At 41.1% G+C, this 10,757-nt stretch overlaps 2 protein-coding genes across 5 annotated transcripts in view; one reads left to right on the top strand and one right to left on the bottom strand.

The window, feature by feature from the left end:
• The window catches only part of LOC111252799 (uncharacterized), a 94,540-nt gene that overhangs the window by 69,699 nt on the left and 14,084 nt on the right, over positions 1–10,757 (top strand). For all 4 annotated transcript variants that reach the window (XM_022811259.2, XM_086992366.1, XM_022811261.2 and 1 more), the window contains exons 3-4: positions 9,023–9,207; positions 10,504–10,720. In XM_022811259.2, coding sequence (XP_022666994.1) covers positions 9,023–9,207; positions 10,504–10,720 — 402 coding nt within the window. The remainder of the gene's footprint in view (positions 1–9,022; positions 9,208–10,503; positions 10,721–10,757) is intronic.
• LOC111252800 (cysteine-rich venom protein-like) lies at positions 1,168–7,191 on the bottom strand. Its single transcript, XM_022811263.2, has 3 exons — positions 5,901–7,191; positions 5,227–5,339; positions 1,168–2,566 (listed from the first exon to the last, which is right to left on the bottom strand). The coding sequence occupies exons 1-3, from the start codon at positions 6,158–6,160 to the stop codon at positions 2,214–2,216; spliced, it is 726 nt and encodes a 241-aa protein (XP_022666998.1). The 5' UTR covers positions 6,161–7,191; the 3' UTR covers positions 1,168–2,213.

Raw genomic sequence — 10,757 nt, 5'->3', positions numbered from 1 at the left:
TATATATATATAATAGTTGCATGCAGCAAAAACGATTACTGAACACGCTTTAGCAAACGAATTTTACTAGCCCAGCTAGAAATACTTGGGATTTCTGATGCGGGCAATAAACGTGGGTTTCTGTGTGCTGGTCAGTTGACATATATATGTCAATTTACTAACGTATATAGAGTAGATGAACGTCCATTGATCTTTCCTCTACGCAACATGCTCGAGCGTATCTAACTACGCGAACAAGCTCATACGCCAGTATTGAGCTTGATAATAACGACAGGTAGAGCGCACGAATTTATCTGTTCGAAGGCTAGGGCGACATAACATATATATGACGTAACGTATAGGTCTTCAGACGTTACCTAAACAAATGACTAAGCCAGTCTCATTTTTGGCCTAGATGTTAAGCAGATGAGGTAGCTTGTCGATTAACTTTGTTGAAGACTGTGTTTCCATCCGAAAAATGTTGACGGAAAAACCAAAAATACCATAGTTTGACTATAATTAATAATAATAAAGCTATTTGCAAAATCAGAAATGTCGACGTCAGGAAACAAATGCCATGCAGCGAGTTTTTACGGGACTGGACGTAAAAAAAGTAGAGTAACCACATGAAGGATAGGCACCCAATGCGAAATACGACTAAGAGACGGTTATTCAATTAAGACTTGGGCTAATTACCAACGATACTTCAGTGTCATAGTCATAGATATCAAAACCAGCCGAACTAGAACCGTGAGTAGCAGAAATCGTATTATTACAGGCTGGAAAAGGAGCCCGTGTGACGACACAATTTTTGAAATGCTTAATAGTAATTGGGACATAATTATTAGTCGATAGTATGTGGAACTTTGCCTCTGTGCAAGCCGGTAACTTCGAAAATTCTAGATAATGTTGTCAAAACAGAGGTTTCAAAAAAAACGTGCTAGATGCATAATATGTCCCAACGGACTAGGTATCCGTGTACGGGTTGCTGACAAGTCTCAGAAGCGATCTGGTAAATGTGGGTTTGGTAAACATGCCAAGTGGAACACCTAAACCTTTAGTAATAGATGAATTATAAGACTAAAAGCAAAGAACACGTGTTAGGAGAAATAGCAGTGCGTGCGATAATAAAAAGCCTAGTTGAGATATTGTAGTCAAACCGACTTTATTTACTTTGTGTTTTTTTACACTTATATAATATTCCACCAAAGTCCATAAGTTTTAGACATCAGTGTTTCTAACAAAGATTATAGTGTTGTTGTTGTTGTTTGCATACGGGAAGAAAGGACAGGAAAACCTGTTGACGCATGGCTCCCGTTACGTTACTTTTTTTAAAGAGTACAACATTAGGAAGTCTAGGTATTTTCATCTGTTTTACTGGATTACAATAAACGAAAAAATCTATTAAAGCTGATGCTACATACAGTATAGGAATTAGGTTGACAAGCAGACTAAACATTGCCCAAAAACCAAAAATTCGATCTAGAATTAAATTACTGTCGTACTTGCTTGGCGTATTTTCTGCTATATACGTGCTCGATATGTAAGAAGAAAAAATAAATCTCAAGTTACTTTGTGATGATTATTTTAATGACAGTCTGTTGAATAAGAACGCTATCTATGTCTAATTGAAGTTATTATCCTATTATTTTAAAAAGAATGGGATAATAACAATTTGTGGGAAAGAAGCTTCAGAATAACATTGATTTAATCGGGGGTTCTCTACTAGCTTATACAAACGTTCAACAAAAATATTCATTAGGGATATTTCGTCATATTACTGAAACACGTATAGCGGTAATGATACTAGAATGGGTCTGACTAGCGGCAGATTTCGAGCGACTGTTTCCAGTCGGTAGGACTGCCACAATAGACAGACATTCATTTATTATTCTATTTTCTCTATTAAACAATTGTCATTTTTTCATTGATGTTTTTGCATAGTTCGGAAGATGCACTCAGGTCTCGTGTGGATATTTTCTGTCTTTCATTACAATAGTTTGAGTTAGTGGACATCTTCAAGCCATGCAGGTAATAATACTCAAGTGAGGGCTTATTAGAGGTCACTAAGTACTGTCGATCTGTGTTGGAGTTGATGGATTTTTTTACTACGACGCTGAAGGGGTTCTGTTTCTTCCCTTAATAATTCAAGTCCATCTCAGAAGCCCGATTTAGGCTGCAACTGACGTTGGTGAACCCCTTGTAGAAGGACTTTCGTCTTGTCAAGTTGGCCTTTACACACAGAGACCCTGAAAATTGCACTGCGTAGTAATCGGACAGAGGGAGCAACTCTGTCCCTGTTGGTACACAGGTTGACCCCATGAATTACCAGATGAACCGTAATTACACGTGTAGAGATGAACGTAACTGCTGTTCTGTCGGTACATCGAGTAACCACAGCCCACGTACTCAGTATCCGCCCAAGCTGCCTGGGTAAAGTGTGCGAAGTCACTTCCAAAACGAAATGATCGGATAACATCCAATGGGGTTCTACGATTTTCCTCAAACCACGAGTCAATAGCTTGCCTCCAGCCGATGGCGGGATGGTTATCTCGAGACGACAACCATACAGTGAAGATGTTCTGACCTAAAATGACCGTGTGTAAGATTAGAGGCGTTATCCATATATTTACATTTAGGTGAATATAAATACACATCTGCGGAGTGAAGCAAATGGTCTTGATAGAGACGTAAAACTGATTAGACGCAGCGATGTACCGTAACTAGGAAGCTTTTCAATTAGGAAAAATAATAGATATACAGCTGAAAGGGGTGCATAATGCAACTCCTTTATATTTTTAACCTACATCCTGTCAAGTTAGCCTTTACGCACAGAAACCGCAAAAATTTCACTGCGTAGTAATCGGACAGAGGGAACAACTCTATCCCTGTTGGTACACAGGTTGACCCCATGAATTACCAGACGAGTCATAATTACACGTGTAGAGATGAACGTAACTGCCGTTCTGCCGGTACATCGAGTAACCACGGCCCACGTACCCAGTATCCGCCCAAGCTGCCTGGGTGAAGTGTGCGAAGTTATTTGCCTCTGGGTTTTTTGGACCACATTTGACCTGGTCTGTTGAAATGTTCACCAACGTAATAAGCCATTTCAGCACAAAGATACAGAGTTGCCAAATACGTTAAACAACGATAACTTCCGAGACCAGCGTTTTATAAATAAAGACCTTTAGGTACATTTATAGAAGAAGGTTACGATTTTGTTTTTCCCATTAGTCTCATCTGCCTTTCTAACATAAATAGATCGCATTGACGGTGCTGGGGTAGAGGAAAATCATGGCTGGGATGAGCGGACTAGACAAAAGCAAACTGTGATTGAGCGATCTAAATTAACAGCAGAAGTGTCCCTTTCTTGAATATCATTACATTCCTTCGCCTTCTTGTTTTACAATGTTCCTCCAGATCCCCTGGCTCGAACCGTTTCCTGAGCCGTTGATCTGAAGGGCGAAGCAAGTCTCCTACCACCCGACCCGTCAGCCAACCAGAATCCAGCGGTGCTAAATTCACAACCGCCGCTACACTCGACAGCCCTGGTACATAAAGATGTTCGCCAGACAGACTGAGGGAGGGGCTTGCTCGTACGCGAGCATCCTGAATGACGTCGGTCGCCTGTCGTTAAACATGCTTCGACCCACGTAATGCCTTACAACGTGGAGAAAAGCATCAAAAGCTCTGGAGTACCAGACAAAGCCGTATTTCAGACCATTTGTTGGATATATTTAGCCGGGATGCTGCTTCTGTCATCGCTGCTATGCCCGGCAAGTCAGACGCAATGATCCTGGAATGCTTCACTGGTCCGTCAATCGTAGTTTCCCCTGTCGCCACCACCGACTTGGCAGTTCGAGGGCTCGTGGGCAGTTGCGAGCGTAGGCTCCTAATGAAACTAGAGATCGGCAATTTTCCTAAGTTCAGGGTGCACCGGCTGTGTCGGGTTTGGTTTGGCGGGTCCAATACTGCTACGCTAAAGTCTTTCGCCGTTTCGATACAACCATGGGGCAGTCATTTGATTCGACACGGTTTAGTTTGCGGCGAGGTAGTCAATAGTATTTGTCGCAGACGAACAAATATCTCGATAATGCTGGGCTTCTCCGACATGCAAGGGTCCGACTTCTCATAATTTCAGGTTGAGCAGGCTTGAAATGAGAAAATGATTACCCTCAGGAGAAGGTGTTCCCATTTAGCCTTATGACACAAGGTTGTTCATCTTTTTTGCTTAACAACGGCTCTAAATTCAGCTCGTTCGCAGGCAAGCTACCCATTGATAATAATGAAATGACTCTCCGACGGCGTACGCGAGAGCGAGGTCTAAAAGTGTGATGGACATATACTGTTTATGTAGAGTGTGTTAAATCTCGCCGACATGCGTTTTACCAAATAAGTAGCCAGTGGGAAGGCCAGAATAGATAAATAATAATAAAAAAAAAAAAGACAAATAAAAAAGAAAGTAGAAAGCAGTTGTTAATATAGCGCTAATATTGGCGCACGTGTCGGCAGGTATGTAACTAAATACTCATATGACGAAAACATCTAAGATACTGCTGTTTCTTATATCTCGCAGAAAGGCTTCTTGAGCCTGGCTGATCTAGGCGTACATACCTGCGATGTGTCTGCATCCACATGTACAGGTTTATCTATTGCATGTCGTAGTGCCATGAACCTACCTGAATTTACATTAGATGGCTTCGTATGAATAGACGTCAGAAGCTAGCAACCAAGATGCAAAAGTTATATATTAAAGTTATGGCGTTGGCGGCGACGACGGAAGGCACGAAGGAAAAGGACGGAGGAAATTCTCTGTACGCGATTGCGTGGTACTCGGTACCACGGGCTGACAACCAATATTGGAGACTACTTTTTATAGTGCCATCACTTGAATTGACGAATCAAATTGCCGTCATGACTCATTGTGAGCATGCCTAGGATAGATGCGTTCAGTAGGATGAAGAAACATGAGCATCCGTGAGCGCCTCCTTAGAACGAGATTATAGCCCTACTTTGATAAAGCATCAGCAAGCTTAATTTACAAGTGAGAAAAATCCGAACCTATAATATGTAAAGACTTAGACAGCTCACACAGTCTCGATACTGCAAGTTTATCGAATACAGATAAAAGAAGAACATTGAAAACGCGTTCATTGACGACAGCATAACTACATAATAAAAGCACGTAAAAATAATACTGGTGGTCATTTGTTAGATAGCATTTATGCTGCATTTTTTACCTACCAACAGATTTGAAGCGATCAATCTGACGGCAATCCCGGCAGTCATGTTCGAAACGGCATAAGTTGGCATGAGCTTGAGCGATTTTCGCCAACTCAGCGTCCCAGCGAATGTATCTGAAAATCAAAGCTATCGTTATTTTTTTCTATAGCAAATTATTGTTGCAGTTAGCTATATGGTGTGTATTGTACAACTGGCCATGTCGGGCTGAGTTCGTCTGGTGCCGATCTGATTCTGTCAGAATGTCGAGTCTAAGTGCTCTGCATTGGCATGTTGATATAAAGTTTTCCTCATTTTATCGTTGGTAATTTAACCTTCTTGATAAAATAAGTAGAACTAGGCGGGCACATTTTCTATTGAACTGCTGTTTTAACTCGTAAAACGAACGCATTTACTAGAGTATACTTTTTTTTATTGTATATAGTAAAATTTAATGTTTCATAGTCAAACGAATCTTTGCACTAGCGTTTCTCGCTCTTACATATACGGCTGCTTGTTTAGAGGGCCATAGAAAAAATATTGACTGCTGTACATTTGTCTTGCCAAGTTTTCTGTTCCATAATGATGTAATTCAAATGACCTCCACGTACCTAAAAAATCAGCATTTACTGACCGTTTTGATAAAACCTGGATGTCCGGACGAGTGCTTTGTATTTTCGAGACTATTATGAACTTACCTCATATTTGCGGCAGTCGGAAGTCCGCGTATCTGTCCTGTGGCTACGCGCCCTCGCCATTCGTTGTGAATGTCAATGATCTTTTGCTGATCATAGCTGTTTACCTTTGAGCGTTCTTGTTGACAATAGCTCCTGACACACATTGTGTGATCGGGTGAGAACTTCGCGTAGTAACAGGCCATAGCAATGTCGGGTTCACTCAACGCCACCCAAACTAGCAGTGCGTTGAGGCATGCACCCAATCCTTCTTCTAGCCACATGGTCCGACTGAAGCTTCTGAGCACTAATATCACTAGGATATGAGTTTGAGAACTACGATTTGATGGACAACTTAGAAGAAATACGGAAGTAGAAATAGTTACTAATAAAACGCACGGTCAACGCTGGTATCTCCGAGAACAGGCTTCGAGGTCTAAGCGAGCCTGATTTTACAAATACTAGGTCGTTTCAACCGTTCCGGTGTCATTATTAACGTCTACATATATGACCACTATTCGTCGTTGTCAAGCGAGCTCAAATCGATCACATGACTATCACCAACAAAAGCTAAAAGTTTTCTCAAACCATGTTACGGGACAATTCGTCACGTAGCCATTCCTATACAGACACAATTCAGAGTTAACAAATCAGACATGGACGCCACAGAACTAGGTATACCGAAATCAGACAAAGGTGATACGGTCAAAGTCGATGGTCGAGTAAAACGTTTGTTCTACATCGACCACGACTCGAAAGTCTAACCAAGCTGACAAGTGCAATTATCAGGACGTCCATACACACAAGGCCACACGAGGCTAGTCGATAGGCAAGTGACGTCTCTCAGTAGCCGGAGTCATCCACTGATTTGAATTATGTCCACGTTGCCGTGTATACGGAGGTTGTTAAGCTAAGTTTCGAGGTGTGCAGCGATTATTTGTTAGAAGCTGCCCGTAAAACGGGAACACCAGATTAACTAGGACCAATCCTTGCTTAATACAAAGATCCACACTAGAGTATAAGACTCGAAGGCCTGCCGCTTCCGTAACTTCGACCTAGCAACTATTACTTCGGATCCATATCTGGTCGCATTCTTTGCGCATTGATTGCTATTCTCCCGACGATAAAATAGAAAAACAAATACTAGGATGGCATTATTCCTAAGACGAACGATGCGGAGATTCTTGTGACTTGATAAAGACAAATAATACCCTAAGTACACGGGATACGGCGCCATAATTCATAAACTTGACGGCATGATTGAACGAATCTCACGACCTGCAGCTTGTTCAGCCAGCACAGTATACAGCATCCAGCAGGGATATTTGAATAGTATAAGCTCCCTTTGCGCAAACAGTCCTTGGCTTTTTTTTTTTCTAATCCTGTGGTGTTCCCGTAGCTTTTACCTCATCCTTTTCTCAAGACCTTTAGAAGGAGACGAAGATATTCAGGACAATATAGCATTTTGATTCTCGGCATCCGGAGCTTGTGCTGGTCGATGTGTCATTTCGATCCTCTGTAATGACCAGATTATTGATGCACCTGACAACGACAGTTTTTGTTATATATCTTAATTTGAGCAACATGAGTTACGTATGGCAATCACGCGTACACGGAGTGAAAATAAGGTTGAAAAGCTAACTTCGAACTAAGCTTTTCAGCCGATAGCAGGAAGGATTGAAACCATTACTCCGAAAGAGACATGGTTGGAAAATAGCTATGGCAGATGCTCTAGAAGCCCTAAAAGTGTAAAAAAGAAGAAACTTTTACTCAGATAGTTTTGCTATTCTGAACTATAGCTTAAGGGAAGATTGTCTAATTGACGATTGTTCTTGGCATTGTTACTACAACGATGTACGTCCCAGGCAGATAAAAAAAAATAGACCAGTTTCAATCCATCTGGTAGCAAAGAAAAATCTAACCACACGATTACTATTCAGCACAGACCAAACTTTTAGCCTCCAGCAGAATACTGTTTTATTTAACACGCTTAATCGAAATATTAGAATAGATTATTTTATTGAATAAAATTATCGTCTGACATTTATATTATCATATATCACTACCAAAAGTTGTGGATTGTTTTTTCCAACAAACTTACGAAACGGCATAGTGATAATATACCATAGTAACGATTTGTAACTTAGCTCAGCTATGGCCGCATCTTCCAGAGATACGTATCAACCAGTTAGACCATGCCGCTCTTCATATGAGTGTTAGAAACGTATTAAAGCCCCTCCAACTTCAAAGCTGCTAGCGATGAGTCGGACAATTTTGCCAACAAGTTTCAAGTCATAAAACTATAAACTGATGCTTATTTCATAGTTTGATTGGATTAAACTGTCTCTATCGCTGGACATTCTGATATAACTTTTACGATCGGTTAAATCCGCCGTGCGCTTTTGTTTAGATAACCAAACAGACATTTTCGCAGCAAACGTTAAAAATCGTTTAGATAAACGTCTCGAGAGATCAGAAACAGAACACTGAACTTAGTTTAACGGACGCCTTCAAATTGAGGGTCTCAACCACAAGTGTCCAGAAGGGCCATCGTCTCAAATTGAGACATGTGGCATCAACAGTTTTTTAAAGATACAGACCCGTGTTAACTTTACGTAAGCCATATTTAGACTAAAACTATACCAGCACAGAATGCATACATTACCTTGTTTCTATTTAGAAAATTTATCAAGTCACTTTGGGTAAGCTCAACGCTTGAGTTCGTTTTCCAACTTACTTTTCATAGCTCAAAGACTCGTTTCGAAGTATCGTGATACCGACTGGCGATTTTTCATACTATTAATTACGATCAAAGTAGTTTTGCGAGATCGACACAGAAATCGATCTCCAACAACAACAACAACAACAACAATAAAAAAAAAAAAACGAAAATTGTAACTTTATTTAAGTAATCCCAATTTGATGGTTCTTAAAGCGCTACGCGTGATATACCATCCCGATTATGTACTCTTTCCGCATTCTCAATTGTTCATTTACAAATGATCAATCTACAGTGGTTCTACTACCCTCAATTCCGTTCACTAGAAAATTGCTAATTCAATCAGATATGATTGTAAAAATTAGTATTACTATTACTTGTATTTGACAATATGGTCATTAGTATTTACCTCATTTCGTTGTTGCAGGTGTGGTAGCGTATGCTGTTAGCGCGGAAAACTATGGCCGTACACCATTAGGTCCGAGATCAACCAGCGAAGGCGTGAAATTGGGATCCCTGGCAGACTCCGAGGGCTCCCGTAGACGGGCCTCGAATTCGGCCGAGAATAGAATGGACACCTTCGAAGTCAAAAGTGCTTCTAATCACGTGCCCGTAAATACTCTTTTTTTTTTCTCCCTACAACCATTCGCTATCATATTGTATAAACACAGACGTTTACGATCAGAAAACTTTTCAAGTTACTTTAAATAACTGCTTCTCTTTTTCGCCTTCTTGACGTTTTATCGTCGTCCAAGCATCACATGACACCTGCAGTATTCTTTTAGGAACAGCTTCTCCATAGTCCGCCAAGTCTTCGTATTTGTAGGTAGTTGCCCGCCCTAACTTTTTTTTTGCGATATAGAAAAAATTCGCTGCTATCTGTTTTTCTCTCAGAGATAGAGAAACGCCGCTGCAGTACGCCCTTACCCTAAGCAGCAATTCTACAAAACGCCACTATGTCCGATGGGTTAGGCAGGTTGGGGGGTCAAACTGTTATGAATAGTAAAGCGGTCAGCTGGCAGAAAACAGCTAACTGCATGAATCTGTCCTGAGTTGCTATCTGCTTCGCAAAAGCTACGTAAAACGTCAACTCGCTCGCCTCGAATTTTTCCATGTGTCTGTGTGTGTCCTATCCTATACGACTGAGTCCAAATCCTGGCTATGTATACTGGGATGAAAACAAATGCGACACGTGACATAAGCCCAGTCGAGGCCAATAATTTGTGACGATTGCGCCTAGGAATCGCCGACAAACGCCCGTCTTGCCGTTGGAATTGCTAACGGGTGCACTTTAGCGATTTTGAGCCGCATTGCCCTTGACGAATTTGAAGGCATAGCGTTCCACTTTGTCGGTGCGCCTAAACGCACTTCTGGCTCCATTTTAGGTTAAATCGTTGATCACGTAAGCATAGAAGCTGCCCTTTCTTCGCTTGCGTTACTGTTTTCACGGATATAAAAATAGATATGACTGTTCTGCAGCTCGCCTGTCTAGTCCGTAGAGCCAAAATGTATTTACGGATGATATGGTGAGAAATATGGTATGAAGTGACGACAGCAGGCATTTTAGAGAATGTGGAAATGATCTGATATGCAATATATCTAAATTGGTCTGGTATAATAAATCATAACAGAACAACACACCGGAGTTTCCATTGTCCCTCATGAGCACAAATCTGGAGTGCACCGTCTCGCTCATCTATAACGACTCACGTGATTCCTTGTAGTTTCTGGAAAGCCCTTACTTTTTAAAATTACTTTCATATTAGTGTGTTTATCTTCAACGATACGGCAAATGCAATAATTAATGGGTTCCTTTAATAGCTTGAATAAACATTCTAACGGAGCTACGATCTTTTTGACAACTCGCGTTACCTTGTTAATTCCTTGTATAACAACTGTTTTGTATAGATGAAGCAACTACCGCCACGAACGCGGGAGCCGGATCACGAAAGGGAATCACAATTAAACGCGCTTAATCCTGGACCGGCTTTAAACATAGGCGATTCGCTAACCAAACCTTGGCAAGAGCCTCGACAGCGGACGACCTCTCACCAATCGGACAACAACCGCATCAGAGGAAAGGTTTATTTTGACAACGAGCAAACCGACGTGCCTCTCAGACATGGTATGATCAGTTACTTATGGCTTCATAGCATAACCTT

This window comes from Varroa destructor, unplaced genomic scaffold (genome assembly GCF_002443255.2).
Source record: "Varroa destructor unplaced genomic scaffold, Vdes_3.0 BEIS01000006.1, whole genome shotgun sequence".
Lineage (NCBI taxonomy): Eukaryota > Metazoa > Arthropoda > Arachnida > Mesostigmata > Varroidae > Varroa > Varroa destructor.
The sequence above is the reverse complement of the archived record's forward strand: the minus strand, read 5'-3'. Positions and strand labels throughout refer to the sequence as shown.